Source organism: Pelobates fuscus, chromosome 6 (assembly GCF_036172605.1).
Source record: "Pelobates fuscus isolate aPelFus1 chromosome 6, aPelFus1.pri, whole genome shotgun sequence".
NCBI lineage: Eukaryota > Metazoa > Chordata > Amphibia > Anura > Pelobatidae > Pelobates > Pelobates fuscus.
Window position 1 is genome coordinate 173,610,480 of NC_086322.1, and position 25,025 is coordinate 173,635,504.

At 37.2% G+C, this 25,025-nt stretch overlaps 2 protein-coding genes across 6 annotated transcripts in view; both read right to left on the reverse strand.

Moving 5' to 3' along the window:
• Nucleotides 1-1,131: 1,131 nt before the first annotated feature.
• Nucleotides 1,132-2,161, reverse strand: LOC134615554 (rRNA 2'-O-methyltransferase fibrillarin). The gene has a single exon (XM_063460096.1). It carries the CDS (start codon nt 2,102-2,104, stop codon nt 1,223-1,225), a length of 882 nt encoding a protein of 293 aa, XP_063316166.1. The 5' UTR covers nt 2,105-2,161; the 3' UTR covers nt 1,132-1,222.
• Nucleotides 2,162-2,481: 320 nt separating this feature from the next.
• Nucleotides 2,482-25,025, reverse strand: part of NR3C2 (nuclear receptor subfamily 3 group C member 2) — a 358,005-nt gene continuing 335,461 nt past the window's right edge. For all 5 annotated transcript variants that reach the window (XM_063458494.1, XM_063458493.1, XM_063458491.1 and 2 more), the window contains exon 9: nt 2,482-4,437. In XM_063458494.1, the coding sequence (XP_063314564.1) occupies nt 4,267-4,437 (171 nt within the window). In that variant the 3' untranslated portion in view covers nt 2,482-4,266. The remainder of the gene's footprint in view (nt 4,438-25,025) is intronic.

The window sequence follows — 25,025 nt, forward strand, 5'->3', positions numbered from 1 at the left end:
TGAGGAACATAAGTTCAAGGTGCTGCCCTGGCCTCCATATTCCTACAGATCTCAATCTGTGGGATGTTCTGGAACAACGAATCTGATCCATAGAGCCCCACCCCCAACTTTAAGGTCTTAAAGGATCAGTTCTTAGTATCTTGGTGCCAGATAGCAGATGTGTTGTGGAGTCCATGCAGCGATGTATCAGAGCTGTTTTAGCAGCATGAGGGGTTCTACACAATATTAAGCAGGTGGTTTTAATGATGTGGCTGATAAATGTATAGTGGAAATACTCACCAAGATATATATAGATATATATATATATATCCAGCCAATGACATAAAATTTAAGTTTCAGCTATGTAGATCTTGCATTTGTTTTTGCTTGTTAACTTATTTCTGTACTTTAAAATTCAACAAATAATGTTAAAAAATGAATCAGATATAATTAAGGGTATTAGAATTATAGTAATGGGGAATGTTAAGCCAGGGAAAAGGGAGGAGGTAAGTCATTGAGGTGTTAGAATAGAGGCAGTACCATGGCTTAGAATATCAGAAGTGATTTTGGTGAGGGTTCCAAGAGCTCAAGTTGGAGGTGACTGAGCCATTGGAGGCATGATTCCAGTAGTGGCCTCTGCGATAAAATGGATTTACTGGCAGCAAGAATACTTTTTTTTTTTAAGTATCTTTACATCAGGTTTACTGCCCTGTCATCTGAAATTTACAGATATATAAGCAAATTAGTCAAATGTTTCTTTCACAAACTTTTTTTTTTTTTTTTTAAACAATGTAGAAATATTAATGGAAAAAATTAAAATCTTCATATTAGTTTCATTTCATATTAAGAGTTCTCTATGACCAATAGTCACACAGTGCAGACATCAGGGGCTGAACGACAGACATCAAGAACAATGTGCAAATATAGAAAATAACTGAAATTATGGATTTACCAGCTCAAACAGCTTCACTGGAAATTTTATATTAAAGGTTAATCCTGCGACCTGGTTAGAAAACCTCTACAAAAGAATAGTATGAATCTTCAGGTGTACGTCCCACCGGATCAATAGCCAGAGTACTAATAAATGAACATGGAAATGGCTAAAACAAATTGTTCCACCGATATAAAGGCCAACCACAAGGACTTTTTTCACAAAGTCTTTGTAAGCATACAAAAGGAATTTCTGTTTGTCTGTTGAGCCAAATGCATTTTGTCATAGTCCTAAAGTCATTCCATCGTCTGCTCATTTCTTCTGTTTAGGCGGTGGTCTGTAAATACCAACCACCACTGCGTGGTCTCTCTCATATGGCTCCAAGGTCAGTTGTTCTTGTGGTTTCATATTTTCTTGTTGCATTTTCTTTACTTCAGAAGCAAAAACAGCCTCTGGAGCCGCGGTGGAGTCAATACAATTTGCCTTAATAGATATGACAAAATGGCCACCATTCTTCAGGAAATTGTGAGCATTGAGCGCCACTATCCGAGTCTGATCCGGCTGAGCTACGTCTGCAAAAACGACATCTACCATACCTATTAACATGCAGTATTTGTGAGGATGCCTGGCGTCTTCAATGACAGGAATGATGTTTGTACGTTTCTTTGCCACATTAATGAGATCATGGCCGGATCTGTGAGAGAACTCTACGGCATAAACCAATCCTTCTGAACCAACCAAGTCAGAAACACGAGACACTGTGGTGCCGGAAGCAGCTCCAAGATACAAGACTTTAGAGCCAGGTTTTATGTGGATTTGATCAATTCCACCCAAAATGGCAGCAGCAAGCTTCGATCGGAAAGGGTTCCATGCTCTGTACTCTATTTTAGTTTCTCCTTCCTCAACAGATATTCGCTTCTCTCCATATACAGACTCACCGGGAACTAGGTTTCTAGTCACCAGAGCATCTTCCTTCCCTCGGGAGATAAAGACACCTTCATGTCGGTGAGGCTCAACAATGACTTTCTTTCCTCCGCCACGGGGACCCCCTCTTCCTCTGAACCCACCCCTGCCACCTTGACCGCCACGATCACTAGGGCCGACAAATCCCCCTCTTCCACCACGAAATCCAACTCTTCCACCACGATCGCCAAAACCTCCGCGGCCACTTCTAGGGCTGAAACCTGGCCTCATGGCGATGTCTGCGCGGACTGAGCTCTCAGAGATACCAACACGTGTCTGCTCTCCACGAGAAGTCAAGAATACATTTTTCAATTTGCTTATTATCTCAAAATTATTAAAGCATTCATGATTGATTGTTGGGTTAGGATCTTTCCAGTGGAAAGGAATCAGCACTTTTTGCAATTAAATGCCAAGAGGTCTTTTGTAGATGGAAATACAATGCCTTAGTGTGAATATTTCAATCTATATGAAATACTAATTAATTTATTGTGTTTCTTTTCTGGGGGTGAGGGGGTGTAAGAGTTGCTTTACGGGTTTATTATAGTATTATTTTATCAGTTTAGATATATCCATACTAGTTTGTAATAAAATTCACAAGAAAAAAAACACACAAAAAAAATTAAATTTTATTTTCATATAGAGCGGATCCAGTACAAAATAGACATCAACCTGGCAAAGTCTCATATTCCAACCTAAATATACCCTCGCCACAGATCAATCATGGCAACTGGCACTATTGATTAAATCGCAGGTATGATACATGTATCTTGTTCAAAATACAATATATTTGGGGCATTAAGATCACTTGATACAGAAAGTAAAGTGCACTCTATAGGATATTTTTGGCATGCCTCATCACGCTTGGCGTCCTCTTATTTGTTTATTTTATTTTTTTAAAGTACCACCAAGTTGGGGGTATGAGCTTAGAATTTATGTACAAATGCTCACGTAAAAAAAAATAAAAATAAAAAAAAAATAGCTGGAGAATGTGATTCTCAAATAAGCTTTTTATTCCATTAGACTTCTAGTAGTTAAATTTCTCAGGAGAGTCTCTATGTTTCCAAGGGTTCTACAATGTATGTGCTAAGATACCAACATAAAATAGTGTAATTCACAAGAAAAGAGGAAGCAGAACCCCTAAAAAGTGTGCTCCTGTATTACTTGCAAGCAGTACACAAAAAAAGTAGAACCATTTTTTTTTCCCTCCTTTCTTTTTTTCTTTAACTCTTTACAGAAAAAGTAGAAAATCTTAAATATAACTGACATGGATTAAATTGTGACTATTTACAATCAGATATTGTAAAATGGTAAATTAGATATGAAGCTAAAAAGGCACGGCTTTCCCTTTTCCTTAAATACACTGTAAACAGTTTGTATTCCATGCAAAACATTTCACTCTACAAAAAGAAATTGCCTTATTTAGGCAAAGATAGTACTTAAATAGTCTCCATCAAAATAGAATTCTTTCAAAAATACTTTCCTATACTTTCCATTCATCTTCTGTCTGTAAATATGTTTTTTCCTCATTTACAAAATTTCCATACATTTTGTGATTCAGGTCCTTCACAATTTATACATATAGAGCAATATACAGTACAGCGTGGACTGCCAAAATTATTTGTAAAGCCAGCACAATATACAGTAGCTACTATAAATTGAGATAGGGCATTTGTTTTAACATCTTATCATTTTCCTCTCATTTAAATAAATGACTAAGTTACACATTAGGATTCATGTAAAAATTGCAGAGTTCTCCTATGGTACAGGAATCTGGACTAGGTCTTGGTGGAAAATCGTGCACTGAGCGTGCATGATCACCTCTCACTATGCAACAAACGTTAAAACAATCCCAATCCTTAATCTACAGTATGATTGATAACATGGGACAACAAATGCCATGGATGGGATGTGAATATTAAACATCAAATGTTCCTTATATTTCTTTTATACAACATGTTTCTTTTTATTATTTTTCTGTACAAGAAAAGAATATTTAATGCCCCATATTAACTGTACACTGTGTGTGCAAACCAAGGGAAGTCTTTTAAAAAGTCCTTAATTGTCCATAAACCCATAAAAACAAACAAAACCCAGAAACTCCATAGCATATTTAAAACTTCATTATGTTAAAATATCAAAATGAAACAGTTTTTGATTAGATATGGCTTTTTATCCATAGAAACAGGAGCAAGTTTCAACTGTTTGGGTAGGTATAGCTTTCATTATTTAAAATACACCATTTTCAGTCCCCCATCAGTCAGAGGATTATTTACTTTTGTTTGTTTGTTTTTCATCCAGCTGACAAATAAAACTTTATTCATAATGTCTAATATCGTTTCTTCAGTCCTGCTTGGGTATGGAACATCAGAGGAAACTTAAGGCAAAGTTCTCCTTTAAGACTTTTCTAGATACTTTCTGTGAAAGTACAAAGGCTTGGCATTCCCAGACTCCACCTTTGGTAATTGATCACTAATTATCTCCACAAGCATCGCAGGAAACTCCACCTTTAGCGCCTGAGATTCCCTAAATGTATAGAAGCAGAATTCCAACAAGTCACCAACAACCTGAAAACAAACAAGAAAAAAAAAATATTAAGGTAAGGGATTCCTTTAAAAAAAAAATAAATAAAAAAAAACAAAACAGTGGTAATTAAGAAGAATCTGATGTTTTTTTAAAACATGCATACATTATGTTTTCATATGTTTCTATTAACAAGAGGTTTATTGAAAATGTTCAGGACTCTGAAAAAGATTGGGATAGCAAGAATCGTGTGATAGATGTTTATTTCCTTGTCTGAGGAGAGATAATTGATGAAAGCAGAATTATGGGAATTTTCATTATTATCAGAATTATCACTGACCTCCCACTGAGAAAAGTAGTAGTACTAGAGTAAATTCAATCCTTAAAGGTACGCTCCAAGAACCATAAACACTATAAGCCCACAGTAGTGGTTATGGTGCTAGGATTGCACTGGTGCACTCCTACAGTAAGATGTCAAACCATTTTAGAAATGTTTGACAACTTACCTGGGTCACACTGGAAGCTTGGTCTTCTCCTGCAGAAGCCAGATGTCTCAGAGTGCTCAGCTAATACTCTCAGCCAATAAGTGTGGTTCTGCTTTATTGTATACAGCAATTTAGCTTGTTCTGCTTGAGACAAACAGAAGCAGTGGATGCAGCGTCAGATGTCTCGCAGATAAGGACACTCCTGGCACCATAACCACTACAGAGGGTTATAATGATTATGCTGCCTAGAATATTCCTACATTTTTTTTTTATAAATATGTCCCAGCATCAAAATTGGGATTTCCATCTGGCAATTAAAGCTAAAAAGTATTTTATAAGAAGTAAGCATGTCTCTCTAGCAAAGCTTCAATAAACGTTGATTTTTAAAAGCTGCTGTTGATTTCGCTCACTGCTCCACTGCTCTAAAAAAATAAAAAAAAATAAAAAAAGGTTGAGAGCCACATGTCATGTGTCCTTAAGGGGTTAAAGGAACATTGTAGAGTTTGGAATACATATCTGTATTCCTAATGCTATAGCCCTGATGTAGCTGTCTAGTTTATGGCTCACACAGATATTACAAAATAAAAACATCAAAAAAACAAACTAAAACAGAACAAATAACTCACCTTTTTTTCCCAGTGCTGAGTCTCCCTCGACACTTCTGCATCTTCCTCCTGAATGAGGAGCATTGGTGAGCATCACTTGCTGTGATGCACCTAAGATTCTGCCATAGAGAATTCTGACACTGAATACAAAGATTCTCAATGGCAGACTGTGACGGCAATGCGCATACGCGCATGATGTCACGAAATGCTGTGCTACCCAGGGGGCTTGGAGTTGTGGCTACAAGCATTCTAATTAGTGAATTAAAAGGTTTTGGGGGTAGAAATGCAGGCATTCTAACAACTTCAATAAGATGAAGTTGTTAAAGTGCCTACAGTGTTCCTTTAAAACCTGGAAAAAAGTTAAAGAGTTGACAGTCTATCTTGTTCAAAATAATTATTCAACAGCAAACATACAATGTAAATATAAAAAGTATTTTAATATAGTAGATTACTGTAATACTTTTACATTTGTATGCATTTGGACATATTTTAAAGTACATATCTTTTAAAAGACCTCTGGAGTTCTACTATTTATAGTGATATTGCAACGTAATAACGATAATCATGACACATTTATATATATATATATATATATATATATATTCATTGGGTTTTACAATTACATTAAATAAAGTTACACTAACAATAGATGCCACATTAGGTTCTCAAAGGTTGTAATTAACCGTCAAGGAGATAATACATTCTAAATTAAACAGATTTTGCAATAAAGGAAGTGCAAACATTAGATTTCACTTTACAGGAAGTGTTCAGGAAGGCTGTGTAGGGAGGTGTGACTAGGGCTTTATAAACAAAACTGATTTAACTCCTTAATGGCAAAGAATTTAGCAGTGAGACAGCAGGGGCATGATCTATACATCAAAACTGCTTCATTAAACTAAAATTATTCTGGTGACTACAGCATTCCTTTAATTGTCAAAGGACAGTCAAATGCTTCCCTGTTACACACACCTGTACAGATCTGAAAACCACTGCACACTTAAGATTGTGTTAAAACTAGGGTAATAAAACACATTTCAATATGCTGTTGCCGCAGTGGTCTTTGTCTTCCAAAATATGTCACCAGCTTGGGTCTTTATTTATAGTAATTTAGTAACTTGCTAGGTCAGTTTAATTAGGTTGGCATTAGAAGTGAGGTTGCCATAAGTCATGAATTGACATCAACTTACGCAGAAAGTGAAAATACAAAGCCATTGCACATTAAGGCAAAGTTTTAGCTGGCTTACATTTAACTCCAATGTATACATTTAGAATTGGACATTGCTATCTTCGTGCTATAGTGGCTCTCTTAAACCTTGAAATGTTAATTGGGTTTGCACAAAACCTCCATCACGAGTTAGTGGCATTATAGTATAATGTAGAGTTGTTAAAGATGGCCTTACTTGGTACTTCTAGATTGCAGGGCAGTTCCTTTACAAGTTACTCTAACACAAGATGTAATACAGTAATCATTGAAGCAGCTCTTTATAAAACCAAACATTATTTATATTATGTAAAAAGAAGATGCTTAGCAGTTTTAACCTTAAATCAAGATATACGGATGGATTTATTGCTGAACGTCAAGGACATGTTTTAAAAAAAAAAATATGTCCACTGTTTCATTGAGATCTGTATCGATCTTGCACACAATTTTCTTTGTATGTAGAGATGGACGTATATTTTCAGTTTATTTGTATTATACCCCATTTTGCACCTCAAAATGCATCAGACAGGAAAAACACGTAATTTAAATCCACGTCTTTTCCTGATGCTAAGACAGGACTGCAGAACACCCATATCTTAAAAGCAGACGGTGATTCCTCTTGAGCATGTTCACAGCACGCCGTTGTGCTCTTCAGTTGCGAGAGGAATGTGAAGTGCATGCATCAGTTTTATGTTAATTTTACTTTAAAACCTATGGAAAAAATACCAGAACACAGTAACAACAAATAAATCTAAGGATTGCGCAAAAGGAGTGCATCCACCAAATGCAAGCTTTTTAATGCTTCATAGTTTTTGTTACTAAACATAAATCTGACTCTGACAATGGGTGAACAAGCATCTTTCAAAAGAAAATATTTTATGTAATATATATTGGTTGGCTGCTTAATTGCCCAATGTGAGACATGACTTCAGAAAAGCAACCAGTCAAATCTCCAAGTATAAAAATGAATAATGTGAAATGCATGGTAGGTAATGCGGTGACTGCCATATGGAACTGAAATCAAAATCAAAATAAAACCCCTTCAGCAGCTTACCTTAATCCAGCGCCGGGCTCCCTCGGCGATGGTGACCTCTACTCCCTCACCGACGTCAGCTCCCAAGCTGAATGCGCATGCGCGGCAAGAGCCGCGTGCGCATTAAAACAATCCATAGGAAAGCATTTATCAATGCTTTCCTATGGACGTTATATGCACGCTGGATGCGAATTTCGCATTGAGCGTTGCAGAAGCGCCTCTAGCAGCTGTCAGGAAGACGGCCACTAGAGGTTGGATTAACCCTGCAGTGTAAACATAGCAGTTTCTTTGAAAGTGCTATGTTTACATGTGATGGGTTAAAACCTGAGGGACCTGGCACCTCATTGAGCTGAAGTGGTCTGGGTGACTACAGTGTCCCTTTAATTTGGCAGAGATGGATGCTAAAATATTTTTACAGATGTCAAAATCCATGGTGAAATACTGAGGGTTGTCATTTAAAAAGCAAAACCAAAAAATCAACAACTAGTAAGCAAACAATAAACTGCAGAAGCAGTCTGCATACAGATGTGAAAAAAAATGTCAGCTTCTTATATAGTAAAAATGTATACATGATGTATTTTTCAGAAATTGTGATAAATAAATAACAAATTGTTTGTGAATTTTGCACTTTTTGTCCAGATTATCCTACGGAAAATTATGTTTTGTTCCCGCTCTCTGTTCAACACCACAGTCAGAGTTATTAATTAAAGGGACACTCCACTGATTAAATAAAATAATTTAAAAACAATCACTGTTTTTTCCATGTAAACCCAATAAAAACATGCATGCATTGAATTATGCGTTTTGTTTAATTGAAGTTATATCTAAAAACAGACAGCAAAAGCTGTATATCTCTTGTCTGAAGCCCTTCCCTTCAAACTTTCTGTGGCTGTCCAATCACTGACTTCCCAATGCAGCTCAATGAGAAGCAGGTGCTTTGAACAGGTCCTAGCAGAGTTAGAGTACTTTTTCGAAATTTTTTGATTTTTACCCCCTTCCTAATGAGCTGTACTACATCCAGCTCATTACGAAGCACTATACTCATTAAGAAGCACTATGCTGACAGTTTGTGCCTGGGCTTGCAAAGAAAACATGCAGGAAAATGACATGTATGTTTTATTTGAGCGCATATCTGCTAAACAGTTACAAAAATAAATTCATTAAAAATGGTTCCTTTAACCCCTTAAGGACCAAACTTCTGGAATAAAAGGGAATCATGACGTGTCTCGCACGTCATGTGTCCTTAAGGGGTTAAACAAGGGAGATGAACTAAAGTATAAATATAGCATCAAAAGGAGTATGTATGTATGTCATTTATAAATAAAAGAAAAAGTAAATAATGTTTGTGAAGAAAATAGACTTCTATTTAATATTTTCTTCTTTGTTCTGGCTTTTTTTCCTCCAAGTACTGCATGTATATTGAATATTGGTTTGGTAGTTTGAAACTATCTAACACCGACCACCCTCCTGGCTCATTAACTTCAAAAGAACCGACTATTAAGTGCTCCCTGGGCGGCCGCTGTTTGTATAGCCGAACGCCACGTGAAATAGAAAACAGCGATCTTGTTCGCACGAGGGGAGTCAGCGGGACTTGGTCGTCGAGTGTCTGTAACTAAAATCGGACACTCGACCTCACGAACCACCGCTGAAACTACCGAACGCCTGCTTCCTTTAGTTACTGAACAGCCAAGAGAGCACCATTCGGTAGTTTTGTTCGTACGGACTAGGGGAGCAATCGCTCCTATGAGCCAAGAGGATCCATTCGGTACCTTATTCGTTTTTTTACCTTTTTCTGAATTGACCGACCGCACACGCTGAATTCGTGGAACTGTTTTGGGCAGGAGCCTCGTGTGTGGTCGGTAAAATATGACTTCCATACTTTTTAAGAACCCCTGAACCGATCTGGGTAAAATTTGGCTATGTTTGTCCCCCAGATCGGGGCTATCAGGGGATATGTAATTTGTGGGGATACCTTGTGGGGAAAGGGGTGTTCCAACTTTTGGGGAAATTGTGTGCCCTCTGCCTGGAGATAATTGATTTATTCCTTAACTTATCTCAATATATCCCAGGCAGAGGGCAGGCGGGTATTACTGTAAAACTGTATGGTGATTGGTTATTGTCTTTGTTTGCTGTGGGAGATCCTCTTGCAGGAGGATTTCTAATAAAAGCCAGTGTGTTTTCAATAAACTTCGTTCCTGTTACACCCTTGATGAAGTCTAGGCTCATGTTTGTGGAATATTCTATTTGCTGGGGATAATCGTCTTTGAAGCTGCATTCATCTACACTATTCCTCTACTCCCTGCTGCAGCTATAATCACTTATGCTCAGCTATTGGGAAAGGAATAGAAGACCGCAGTACCATAACCACTGCAGGTCTTAACGATGTTTTCATGACAATTTTACTTTTGTCTTTATTTTGGCTAACCGTAAAGGTAGTGACTTTTACCCAAATCAAAGAAATGAAAATTACCCCAATTTTCTGTCTTTCTTTTCTGCAGTGTATCAATCATTAAAATTATGCACAAGATTTTGTTTTTAAACTATTCTCTGAATATTTTCAACAACATGACCTGTGCATTGTAGTTTCAGATGTAATCTGTGGGTTTTGTGTTGGCAATCTTAAAGCGGCTCTGCCTCACAAACATATTTTGCCACCTTACTTTTCAAACCCTAACTTTCCCCTTTCCATAATTCTTTGCTCCAAAACACCTTCCCCTTTACCTATAGTTTTGCTAATCTTCACAGTGTTGAAAAGTACTGGCAATGATGCAACATCATTGCCTTCTCCTGCCTGAGTATACAACAGGGTCTTAAACCCGCGCATGCTTTTTGTGCCCTTAGTCTTGGGCCCCAGGCCAGAAAAAAATCCATAATGTCATATTAAACTATTAAAATGAAAAAGAAATCCCGACAAAAATATAATCCATCTTTACCCTGCGAGGGCTCTGTGCAGACTGAGTTCACAGGGAGGGGTAAGCCTTATAAAGTTTTCCCATGCCATGCAATTAGACTGGTTGGTTTAAGCCAGGCTTCCCCAAACTCCGGCCCTCCAGATGTTGCTGAACTACAACTCCCATGATTCTCAGCTATCTATTTCATTCATAGAAGTTGTAATTCAGCAACATCTGGAGGGCTGGAGTTTGGGGGAAGACTGGTTTAGGCCAACCAATCAGAGCTCTCACAGAGTGTTCTGACAGGTAATCATGAGACTTACCTAAAATATTCCCTGCTGCTTCAATTTTAAACTATTACAAGGAGGGAGCTCCCTCCTTGTAACAAAACCAATAAACAAAAGAATGAATTGCACAGATGAGATTTCATCCCAGAAGCAATTTGGTTTTGTTTCATTCGTTATAATTTGTATTCATTCATTGGTCAGAATAATGGACGAACAGCCCAAGTTTACCATGAGTAGAAATTATGCACAAAGATCTTGAAAGACAATGGAGGAAGGATAGAGAAATGAGTATTGTGGGAGAATTTTCTGTGACAAAGGAACTGAAGCTTAGTTAACCCCCACACTTGTTTTTTCACATAACAAAAAGCAGTCACTACGTTGTCTTATGTTTTAAAGAGAAAAAGACCAGAAATTAAGAACATAATAGATTGGGAAAGAAGTAGAGAAGATGAAACAATAGGAGAAAGGTGATTTTTTGACGACAGAGCCACTTTAAGAAACAAGACATTTTCAACCTTATTTTCCAAACCACTGCCTTACTTCTCTTTCTATGGCCTAGAATCTGTCAGGGCTTAAGTGGCGTAATCATTTTCGTAAATTTTTTGTCAGAAGCCCTAATATAAACATCCGTGCTATTTGGCAGAAGTAAGAAGAAATAGTGTTGAAGCTTTCAATTACAATCAGTTTCCATTTATATCATGGGCTGTGAGTAACGCTGCACAATCACAACCATTTATATGCCACAGAGGTGAACAATGCATTCAATTGCTGTATGTAGCACATACCTATGTCAATCAATTAATTAAAGCACTGACGACAAATGTTTTTGAGGGTCTTTAAGATGCATATGACAATGCAAGGGCCTGCACTAAACAAGCATAATATAGAACATATATGCTCTTCTCCAGGAAGAGGAAAACAGGATCAGGGACATAGATGACCCAAAAAAGGGATTATTTGAAATATACTAAAATACGAAGTTATCTAGATTGTAAAAGGGCACTCTACGCAATACAACAAATAGAGTTTAATGCAGTGGTTAGGGTGTAGAAAGTTTTTGGATGTGGTTGCTTCATTTTTAATTTTCAAAACAGTTTGGGAAAAAATGTGCTCTACCTAGCACTCAATGTTTGTCCCCTCTGACATTAACGAGATAATACAGAAGGTTTGTTACAACATATTACGTAAGATTTCATAAATAAATACACTTTGAAAGAAAAAATGCAGATAATTGGTTTTGAATTTAAGCTTTAATGTCATGTAACCCCTTTTTGTGGCATTTAAAGATATTAAAGGGAAAATTGAAGCATCAAAACAACTTGTTATACTTATAGGGACAGTATAGGAACTCACACCACTTCATTGCATTGAAGTGGTCTGGGTGCAGTGACCCTGTCCTCTTAGCCCTCCAATGTAAAACATTGCAGTTTCATAGAAATGTCATAAGTCATACTGCACTCTGAAAGAATGTATCACAAAGTATGTGAGATCAGTAAACTACTACTACACTACTACAATGAACTACTGTTCTGTGGCTTAGAACGGGTAAAAGGAGATCGGAGAAGAGGCAAATATGATAGATGTAAAATGATGGTGCGCTATGCCTTTAAATGTACTATAAACATTTAATACAGTAGGAAATTCTTATGGCATAAAAATACAAAAGAAAAACAAAGTAGTGTAAAACTGTTTAACAATATAAAAGGTAGGGGGACATAGGAAAAAACTCACAGACCAGGAGGGGTGGGAGGGGGCAGTTATGTACTGCTCAAAACAATGCAGCTACTTAAAAATGTGATCAATTCAGGCTTTGATCCCCAGCTATTCATTGTTGATGATTGTATACACATGTGGGCTAGTCTATTCCCATGACTGTAGGCAACATATGGACTCGTACTGTCTAATAGCTGATGGGAGGCCAGCCCTTATCAATAATTGGCTGATACTGTAATTGAGAGGTGGAGCATACACGCAAATTGTGGAGCCTGTGGAGGCATGGTGTCCCTATAATTCTGGTTCCCAATAAATGTGCTACTTACAGCAAAACACACAGCAAACCTTTTGTCTTTTGTTTCTTTTGTTTGTTTACATGGTGTGATGTGAGGGAAACAGATTTTTTGATTAGGCTGGTTGGTGCACTGGCTTGATACAGTAGGCTTTTTACAGCAGTAAAAAGCCTGCCTTTTAGAAGAATTCTCAAGCCCATGAGAATCCAGATAGAACTTAAAACATGGTCAGGGACCAGAACCCACACATATATAAACAAGCCAATGGCTGCTTCTGATGAGATGTGTTTGGGACGAGCTTGTCCAGTTTTCTCAGCTATATTCTAAAAGTGAAAATCTGCAAAAGAATTAAAGGGACACTGTAGGCACCCAGACCACTTCAGCTAATTCCCTATTGCACTTAGTGCTGCATTGTAAAACATTGCAGTTCCAGAGAACTGCAATGTTTACATTGTCCAGCGTCATATTTTCCCCATAGGAAAGCAGTGAATATTGCTTTCCTATGGGGAAATGCTAATGCGAGCACAGTCGTTGCCGCACATGCGCATTAAGGTCTCCCCCGTTGGCAGACATCGTCGGGGGAGCAGCGTGAGCGGAGCCTGACCCAGCACTGAGTGACATCAACACCTGATTCAGGTTAGTGGCCGAAGGGGTTTTAACCCCTTCAGCCCCGCGTGAAGGGGAGTGTGAGGGAGGGGGGCACCCTTTAAACCTATAGTGTCAGGAAAACAGGTTTGTTTTCCTGGCACTATAGGATCCCTTTAAGTTTGGCTGAAACAGTAGTTGCAAGTATCAACTTATATAACCTTGTAACTAAAGAAGTATCAAAGTGTATCTAGCTTAAAAGATCACATAATTACTTCAAAAAAGTTCTACTTGACATTTTAAGGATATGATTCTACCTGCAGTTTATATTCTAAGCTTTATTCAACACTGGAGACCCAGCTAATTTTGAGCATGGTACCTCATGGAGTTAAGTGGGTAGAGCCCAACAAGTCAAGAGAGGCAACACCCTCCATGTTTAAACTTCACCAGCCACCACTTGTTGCTTTTGTGGTAGTTACTCAGCAGCAAAAACATGTTTCAGTATAAATATATTACTTTTTACATGACATGGTTGTTCTGGAATTCATCAGTAGAAAAAAACAAACATGTGACAAGGCCAAGCGTACCAGATCTTCAACTGTCCTTTTAATTATATGTTGTGTTCATTCAGCACTGAAGAGCTAAAGAAAATGGATTGTCCAAACTGATGTGAGAAAGAAAGGAATGTCAAGTTTTCACACACTGATGTTCAATTATGTTTAGTTGCAGTTTGTAGAACAATGTATTTTATATGATATTGCCATAGCATTTCTCCAAAAGGTATTACATTGGAGAATGGACCTAACGTGGTTCCTTTTACATTTGGACTTCAGGCATGTTTCTCATTTTCTCTGTGTAAGTATGATATTTCCTTTAAGCATAGTATTCTTATTTCAATTGTGTATACATATGTCTTCAACACAATAAAGCAAGAACAGCACATTTATGCAAATTTTGCAAATTCATTTTTCAAAACAGACTTTAAAAATGTGTCATGTCAAAGCTTTTACCCACTATATTTAGCTCTAAAGGACGATTATTAGGAAAGAAGAAAAACAACAACATACCCCTCAATCCTCTAAAAATGTATTATTTTAAATAGGTCGAGTGACTGCTCAATTATTACAAGTTTGGATTTAAAGAATTATTTAACAAATACATTATACCGTGCATAGCATCAGCCCTGCATCCATTCATCTCTCACTCTTCCATTGTGAATGAGGTGCAGCTGCAATTTGGCACCAATTCCCAGATTATTTAGTGAGATCACTCATTCCTAAAATATTAAATCATGTGTGAAAACTCAATTCACTCCAAAAGAGCAGGGAAAAAACACCCATTCATGGTAAACAAGGTTTTCATAATACTTTGCACTAGATAACCAGAGACTGTATCTTAGCTATGTTGTGAAAAGAGGCAAGGGCCCCAAGTAGCATGTATATGTTTGACATTGTGAAACATTAGCAAAACTTCATTTGGAACACAACTGCAGATAAATAATACATTTGATGCTGTCACTTTAAGAAAGTATAATTTATTGAAATGAAGTAATTTAACTTTAGCAATCTTTTGTAGCAATGTGATTTGAAAATAATAAAGCATAAGCAAAGTTAAATCCTGCTTGGAAATGCTTTAACAGAGATAGTCCTTAAGGTAACTCCTTAAGGACTGAGACAAATGTACATGTTTTGATCAAAATAAAACGTAAACAAAACTTGGAATTTGACTATATGTCTGTTCAACCGTAATTTACCTCTTTCATATTAAAGCGGCACTGTCATGCTGAACTTACCTTTCTTTAATCAATTCCTCTTCTTTCCCTCTTTTAGGATCTGTTCTTCATTTTGTCCGCTCTGCTCTAGTTTTCTTTAACCCCTTAACGCCGTTACGATGTAACATGCCGTCCCGCATTAAATGGGCTTTAAAGCCATTGCGGCGGCATGGTACGTCGTAACGGCTTAAGCCCCCAGGAGGTACGGTGTACTCACCTCCGCCGCGATCCTCTTCTAGGGGGCTGCCTGACAGCCCAGGCAGCCCCCCTCCGGCAAATGAGGCCCCAGGGGGCCATGTGATCGCTCTCAAAGAGCGATCACATGGCCCCCTATAGCTGGCTATGGATCTGCCAGCAGGGGGACTGTTTGAAATATCAGACAGTCCCCCTGCTGGTAGGAAGAGTAATACAAAATAAATTAAACATGTTTAAAAATAAATTAAATATATATATATATATATATATATATATACACATATTATATATATGTATTGTCATACAAAGTGTATTTTAATATTAATATAAGTATATAGATTAATATTAAAATACACTTAGAATGACATTACATATATAATATATATATATATATATATATACAAATGGAAAGAGTGCACTCGAAAGGTCTTCTTAAGGATATAAACAATTTATTTTGCCAAATTTCAAAAGACATACAAGTCGACGTTTCAGTCCTCGTGGGACTTTTTTCAAGACCAGGGTCTTGAAAAAAGTCCCACGAGGACTGAAACGTCGACTTGTATGTCTTTTGAAATTTGGCAAAATAAATTGTTTATATCCTTAAGAAGACCTTTCGAGTGCACTCTTTCCATTTGTATATATTGAAGGCTGAGGCAGCACCGAGGCAAGCACAAGACCGGTACATTGAGTGCGGGACATTTGCAGTTTGTATATATATATATATATATATATATAAAATAGATGTACATATATATATTATATATAAATACGTATAATTAAAATAATAAATAAATAAAATAATAAAATAAATAAAATATTGAAACAAAATTTAATATAAATTATATATGCATATGTAATTTCATTCTAACTGTATTTTGTTATTAATATATATATATATATATATATATATATATATATATATATATCGGTAACAAAATACACTTAGACTGACATTCTATATATATATATATATATATATCTATCTATATATAAAATACAAATAACCGCAAATATATATATATATATATATAGATAAATACATATAATTACATAAAAGATTACATTAGTATACACGTAGAATTTAAATACCTATAAATGCATATATATTAAAATTCTACGTGTATATTTAAGTAATTTTTGAACATAATTATGTCAGTGGATTAATTAAAATTTGATTGACATGTCTGACAACACAGGGAGAAAGTGCAGAGAATTAAATTTGCAAGCACTATATTTGACCCTGTGACTCTCCAAGACACCGTAAAACCTGTACATAGGGGGTACTGTTTTACTCGGGAGACTTCGCTGAACTCAAATATTAGTGTTTCAAACTGGTAAATTGTATTACAACGATGATATTTTAAGTAAAAGTTACGTTTTTCGAATTTTTTTTACAAGCGAACGGCACTTTTATGGTCTATATTATTGTTGTAATATGTTTTACTGTTTTAAAACACTAATATTTGTGTTTAGTGAAGTCTCCCAAGAATAACAGTACCCCCCATGTACAGGTTTTATGGTGTTTTGGAAAGTTAGAGAGTCACATATAAGGCTTGCATTTAATTTTTTTCACATTGAAATTTGCCAGATTGGTTATGTTGCCTTTGAGACCGTATGGTAGCCCAGGAATGAGAATTACCCCCATGATGGCATACCATTTGCAAAAGTAGACAACCCGAGGTATTGCAAGTTGGGTATGTGGGGTATGTCCAGTCTTTCTTAGTAGCCACTTAGTCACAAACACTGGCCAAATATTTGCTTTTTGCTTTTTTCACACAAAAACAAATATGAACGCTAACTTTGGCCAGTGTTTGTGACTAAGTGGCTACTAAAAAAGACTAAACATACCCCACTTTCAATACCTTGGCTTGTCTACTTTTTCAAATGCTATGCCATTATGGGGGTAATTCTCATTCCTGGCTACCACACCGTCTCAAAGGTAACATTACTAATCTGGAAAATTTCAATTTGAAAATGGAATGTTCTATATTTGACCCTGTAACTTTCCAAAACAACATAAAACCTGTTAATGGGGGGTACTGTTGTACTCATGACACATCGCGTATTACAAATATGTGCATTTTTTTGCAGTAAAACCTAACAGTATTATGACATTCACAGTTAAAATGTCAGACGGAAATGCAAATTTTAAAAAAAATCTTATTTTCTCACATTTTAAAATTTTATTATGTTCCATATATGAATAGTTAATGATAAATGAAAGCCCTGTTTCTCCTGAACAAAATGATATATAATAAGTGTGGGTGCATATAATTTGAAAGAGGGGAACTACGGGTGAACAGACATATAGCGCAAATTCTAGTTTTTGTTTACGTTTTGTTTTGATCAGAACGTGTACTATTGACTCCGTCCTGAAGGGGTTCAAACATAAGACAAAGTAGAGACTACTTTGTCTTATGGAGGTATCCTATGCTTGAACAGTGGAGGAACAAAGTGTACTCCGTTTGCTGTGGTCAAAGCAATTTTCCCACAATTCTTTTCCTCCGTGTTCTCGTGATGTCTCCTTTCCGTATTCCCGAACGCCGGAAAAACAACTGAATTTCGCCCTAACAGAATGAGAGCAGTTCTTCCATTCGACGAAATTCAGGACTTTTATTCAGTTTGAAATTTCATTCTAATGAATGAAATTCCAATCCGATAGCGGCTGTATTTTGCAGCCGCTTAGTAGATAGCTCGCTTATTCCCACAGTATCAGAGAGCTATCTACCAAAAGGCTGAAAGATCAAGAAAGTGTTTAACTGGGCATGCGTGGAAATTTCAGTATGCTATCTAGTATGGGCAGATGACGTGTCCCACAGTGACTTCATCTACCCACACAAAGATGGTGGCGCCCAAGACCTAGGTCCGGGTAGAAAATAATGATGAAAAAATAGGTAAGCTGGGAACTTAGGGGTATTTGAGGATTACTAGGAGGGCAAGGGAAGGAGTCGGGAAGGGGGTTAAAAAAACAACTGGATTCGGCCATGACAGTTCCGCTTTAACTGAATAACTTTGACACTGTATTCCCATGGACAATGAGAATGGAAGTCCTTTGCAACTGTTAATGAAGAGTTAGGATGCCAGCAGTATACACTGAGGATTTGCAGGATTTCGTGGTCACGTCTGTTCCGAGTCTGGGAGTGGAGAAGTCAGCGTAGTCAGGATCAGGTAGAAGAGGTTCGGATTACAGGTAATCAATAGAAGATTCTCTTTCAGCAGTTAGCAACAAAGTAGTAAGTATCAAAGTGGCAAATTGATGAGCACCTTTTAACACAGGAATGGATGACATCACAAGCAAAGGTGGGGCCTGATTGATGAACCAGAAAGTAATAGAGTATCTACCGATCTGTATTCATGACAGACATTTATGTCTGCAATTATGTGCTGAGCATTACAAGACTTTTGAATACTTTTTATCCTTTGATTTCTATTGAGTTATCCATATGCTTTAATAGTAAACCCAGTTTGTTCTTCCTTACATGATCCTTTTATGATCCATGCATGAAAAAAAGGAGTCTGGATGCGCCCATCTTCTGTTTTATGATATTCCTGTCACAAGCACTGTATACTTCCCAAAGCACACAAGGCATTGTGTGTGGCAATCAGTTTGTGTATGGGTCAGTGTGAGTGTGTGCTTAAAAGCATATGATATGAAGAGGTGGAGGCATAAGAAAAGGTGGAGCCTGAAGAGGAAGGGGTGGATTTTAAACAGGAAGAGATGCAGCCTTGGCAGGAAGGGTGGGGCACAGTTCGATTAGGGAGTGCTCAAGTATTGTCAAGCCTAAGGCATCACAAAACCAAAATACATCACTGCCTGTCACACAGACCCAGTCGTTTAGGTCTCAGGAAAAACAATTCTTTTTTTTTTTTCTGGGATGATTAAGTGACATTGGATCCTCCACCTAGTCTTGTCTTTCGATTACAGCTCCCACCACTGTCTGGACAACGTTTCTTCTCTTTTAGCTATTCTTTTAAACTCCCTTTAGACAAGGTCTGAAATGTATACTTCTCCCCTTCTCTATTTTGCTTTTAAAAGAACTAGTGTTTGCCTAATGGTCTTCCCCAGTCCTACATGCCTAACTAAGGAAACACTTCTCCTTCATTTCCATTTCTGCAAAACTGAAAATGTCATAAAGCTGAAGTTGTACAGTTTGCATAAATGGGATACTGAATGAATTCATATAGATTATTTCCATGTGAGCTGTAACAAATCAGGACATATAAAATGCAATTAGCACCCTTTTGCTGTGAATTAAAAAACAAATTCTACAATGTTGATGAAAATATGTGAATTGGAAAAATTCTCGAACTTAATTTTTGCCACCTGCATTTTAATCCACTTTAGTTCACTGCAAGTAACAGCTGTTGTTTTTTTAATGAGAAGTCACATAATACAGGATGCACTGGTTGAATATATCTGTGTAAATGTTTACAAAAATAACCTTGTGAATATGAATTTATTTTAGGGTCAGAATTTAAATGAAATGCTATACTCAATTAATCTGAATGTGTTCAGTGCTCTGCCTTTTAACCCATTAAGGACACATAACATGTGTGATGACATGGCATGATTCCCTTTTATTCCAGAAGTTTGGTCTTTAAGGGGTTAAACGTGCAACGGGTTACAAGGAGTAGGAGTAAACCATATTATGATTAAATACAACTTACCTTACCACATCATTCAGTCACAACTCAATATCTCATCACATGTCTACCTTTCTCACGAAGAGGAAGTATAACTCACACATGCTTTCTGTAAACACACAATTTGCCAAGCAAATTTTTTTAATCAAATTGCTTGATCTATTGTGTATTATATCAGTACCATGTGGTTGGTGTAGGGTTAGCCTTAACTACAAAAAAAAAAATAAAAATTCAATACAGGACATACACGATATTTAACAATCAGGACTGTTACATGAAACTATTTTGAGTTTTTACTTTACCTGCACTTTATAAGTAAAAATTAGTATAAGCAAAATTTTAAACAATATCTACCCCCCCCCACCCCAATTTTTAACATTTTATTTATACTTAATGCTGTTTTAGGTATACATATAGGATATTAAAGGAAAGCCATTTCTATCCTTTAGAAAAAAACAATATGGTATATGTATGAGTGCACTTAAAGAAAGAGATGCCTAAGATTAAGTGCAAAGCAAATATCTCCTTGGGATATTTTTTTTAAGGATATTTGCTGCTATGTCCCTATGGTCTTTGCTTTAACTTTTTTCTAATAAAAGTTATATTTATTCTGGATACGGCTCTTGGTTTTAGTTGGCATCTTCATCATTATTTCTCCAGTGTCTGAGCTTAATGGGACTGACCATCGTTTATTGAGATATACATACATCTATACACATATCTTGTGGCTTTCTGATGCGGGTTTGGTTAAACTCAAGGACATACTTGAAAATTAGAGAAATCTCAATGTATCCGTCCTGGTAAAGTATTTTACAAATAAATACATAACTCCAGAAGCATTTCCGCACGCCTTTGTTTTTTGTTTATCCATTTAAATAGAAACCCTTAATTTATGGAACAAATGCATAGCACACATTCTATATTTTCTTTTTGTTCAGAAGTTGGACAACTGTCTTCATCCTAAAGGGGTTAAAGTAAAGTATGAAATTATTTTTTACCATCCTGTTCTCATTTTCTGGGTCACATGATCATGCCACTGGATATGTTTTTTTAATATCGTATTAACTATTCATTTCATTCTACATCCGGGAGCACAGAGGATGAACAGGTACAATAAGCTAACTGGTTTTATTCCTGTAACTTTAAAAATGTAATAACGCTCGCAATGTTGTCAGCTATCTCCACCTCAACACCAATTACACCTCTTCCATCTCTACATGGCTTCCCCTTTTCCCCAATATATCTCAGTTTGCAAACCACTGACTCTCAGTCTCCCTTAACACGCTTCATACTAAAGTCATGATTGATTCATTGTCGATTGTTAAAATATGTTCAATTAACGTGGTGTGTATTTATTGTCAAAATATGGTAAAAGTTATGACATGGCTATTTTATTAGTTAAATATTGATACTGGTAACCTAAAACATTTTTTTTTTTATATGTATGTACTGAAACTATTTTTGTCCATAATAAACGTTCCTTTATTAAGTTCTGCATTTGTCTGGTATAAGAACCAAGTTAGTTATAGAAGAGGTATATAGAATAGTACTGTGATTTATAGGCAATTCTGCTAAACTGTGTTTTTGAAGGTCTTTTAATCTTATTTGGTTTGGTAACCTAAGGCAACCTGTTTATACATTGCCTTGGTGGTGGTAGTTTTTATAGGTGTTGGTGGTGTCAAGCAGGGCTGGAGTGGGAAAAAATGTTGGCACAGGCATTTTTCAATCACAGCGGTCCCCTGAGAAGGGGGCAGGGCCAAAGAGGGTGTGTTTTGTCATCACTAATGACAAGCACGCCCCCCTCTCAAAGTGAGCATGTTGGTTCAATGCGCAGAGCCCCGCTTAAGAGCTCTAGCATGAAAAAAAGGCCCTGTATTTGTTCTGCTCAGCACAAGCAAATTTAATAACATGCTTGTGCTGTGTTTGCTTTTAACTTGTCTCTGGTGTCTCCATAAGTGGGATAACAAAAGGGCCAGGAAAGCGTATGGTGCATGTGTTTGGAGTCGGCTTGTGGAATTGCGTGTGTGTAGAGTGAGCTGATTATGGTGTGTTATTGTGTAAATAGGTCAATTTCATTCGTGTTTGTGGTGTAATGTGTGTGGCTAGGGGCTGTAGAGTGTGTGTTTATAGGGGGCATAGTGTGTATAGGGGATGTAGCAAGTGTGTGCATACGGGTTGTAGTGTGTGTGTGTATATAGGTGACGTAGTGTGTGTAGGGGTTGTAGAGAGTGTGTGTTTAGAGAATGTTGTATGTGTTTGCTAACAAGGAATGTAGTGTGTGCATAGGGGATCCAGAGTTTGTTTGTCAGGAATGTATTGTATGTAGGTGGTGCAGTGTCTTTAGGGGATCTGGTGTGCAATGGACCCAGAGTGTGTATAGGAGATTGTGTGTGTGTGTATATAGAGGATTCAGAGTGTATATAGGAAAAGGGATCTAGAGTGTATCTGGTACTGTAGTGTATATATATATATATATATATATATATATATATATATATACACAGGGAGTGCAGAATTATTAGGCAAATTAGTATTTTGACCACATCATCCTCTTTATGCATGTTGTCTTACTCCAAGCTGTATAGGCTCGAAAGCCTACTACCAATTAAGCATATTAGGTGATGTACATCTCTGTAATGAGAAGGGGTGTGGTCTAATGACATCAACAACCTATATCAGGTGTGCATAATTATTAGGCAACTTCCTTTCCTTTGGCAAAATGGGTCAAAAGAAGGACTTGACAGGCTCAGAAAAGTCAAAAATAGTGAGATATCTTGCAGAGGGATGCAGCACTCTTAAAATTGCAAAGCTTCTGAAGCGTGATCATCGAACAATCAAGCGTTTCATTCAAAATAGTCAACAGGGTCGCAAGAAGCGTGTGGAAAAACCAAGGCGCAAAATAACTGCCCATGAACTGAGAAAAGTCAAGCGTGCAGCTGCCAAGATGCCACTTGCCACCAGTTTGGCCATATTTCAGAGCTGCAACATCACTGGAGTGCCCAAAAGCACAAGGTGTGCAATACTCAGAGACATGGCCAAGGTAAGAAAGGCTGAAAGACGACCACCACTGAACAAGACACACAAGCTGAAACGTCAAGACTAGGCCAAGAAATATCTCAAGACTGATTTTTCTAAGGTTTTATGGACTGATGAAATGAGAGTGAGTCTTGATGGGCCAGATGGATGGGCCCGTGGCTGGATTGGTAAAGGGCAGAGAGCTCCAGTCCGACTCAGACGCCAACAAGGTGGAGGTGGAGTACTGGTTGGGGCTGGTATCATCAAAGATGAGCTTGTGGGGCCTTTTCGGGTTGAGGATGGAGTCAAGCTCAACTCCCAGTCCTACTGCCAGTTTATGGAAGACACCTTCTTCAAGCAGTGGTACAGGAAGAAGTCTGCATCCTTCAAGAAAAACATGATTTTCATGCAGGACAATGCTCCATCACACGCGTCCAAGTACTCCACAGCGTGGCTGGCAAGAAAGGGTATAAAAATAGAAAATCTAATGACATGGCCTCCTTGTTCACCTGATCTGAACCCCATTGAGAACCTGTGGTCCATCATCAAATGTGAGATTTACAAGGAGGGAAAACAGTACACCTCTCTGAACAGTGTCTGGGAGGCTGTGGTTGCTTCTGCACGCAATGTTGATGGTGAACAGATCAAAACACTGACAGAATCCATGGATGGCAGGCTTTTGAGTGTCCTTGCAAAGAAAGGTGGCTATATTGGTCACTGATTTGTTTTTGTTTTGTTTTTGAATGTCAGAAATGTATATTTGTGAATGTTGAGATGTTATATTGGTTTCACTGGTAAAAATAAATAATTGAAATGGGTATATATTTGTTTTTTGTTAAGTTGCCTAATAATTATGCACAGTAATAGTCACCTGCACACACAGATATCCCCCTAAAATAGCTAAAACTAAAAACAAACTAAAAACTACTTCCAAAAATATTCAGCTTTGATATTAATGAGTTTTTTGGGTTCATTGAGAACATGGTTGTTGTTCAATAATAAAATTAATCCTCAAAAATACAACTTGCCTAATAATTCTGCACTCCCTGTATATATATATATATATATATATATATATATATAGAGAGAGAGAGAGAGAGAGAGAGAGAGAGACAAGACACCAATTATATATTAAAAATGGCAGCTCTACATTTCAGTCCTCTTCTGTGACTTTCATCAGGAACACTGATGAAAGTCCCAGAAGAGGACTGAAACGTCGTCGAGCTGCCATTTTTAATATGTCTTAATAAAATCTACAACTTTTAACCTTTCAACAAAACCATGAGTGCTGGTCATATCTTCCATTTGGATATATATATATATATATATATATATATATATATATATATACACATATATATATATGGTTGGACGTATTGTATGTGTGAGGGGCGCAGTATGTTGGGTGAGCTGTCTGTATGTGTGAAGGGTGCAGCATGTGTGTGTAAGAAGGGTGCTGTGTGTGTGAGGGTGTTCTTATCTGCCGTCACATTCTATGTTTCTAATTTTCTTTGTCTGTTAACTCAGAGGGTTATTTTATATAATATATATATTAAATATGTGTGTGTGTGTGAGGTTGCTGTGTGTTTGTCATGGTGCTGTGTGTGTCTGAGGGTGCTGTGTGTTTGTAAGGTTGCCGTTAGTGTGAGTGTGCCGTGTGTGTGTGTGTGTGTGAGGCTGCTGTTAGTGTGAGTGTGCTGTATGTGTGTGTGTGAGGGTGCAGTTAGTGTGAGTGTGCTGTGTGTGTGTGTGTGTGAATATGTTTATTTAAATTTAATTATGTACTTTTTTTTGTTAAAAAAAAACAAAAAATGTTATATCCCCCCTCCCTTCTTACCTTTAGCCTGGGGAGGGGTGGAGGGAATGCGGCCATGGAGAGGGGACTGTGCTGCCATCCCTGGTGGTCTTAGTGGT

Coding starts and splice junctions, on each gene's coding strand:
- LOC134615554 (XM_063460096.1), bottom strand. CDS start 2,104: ATGAGGCCAGGTTTCAGCCCTAGAAGTGGCCGCGGAGGTTTTGGCGAT.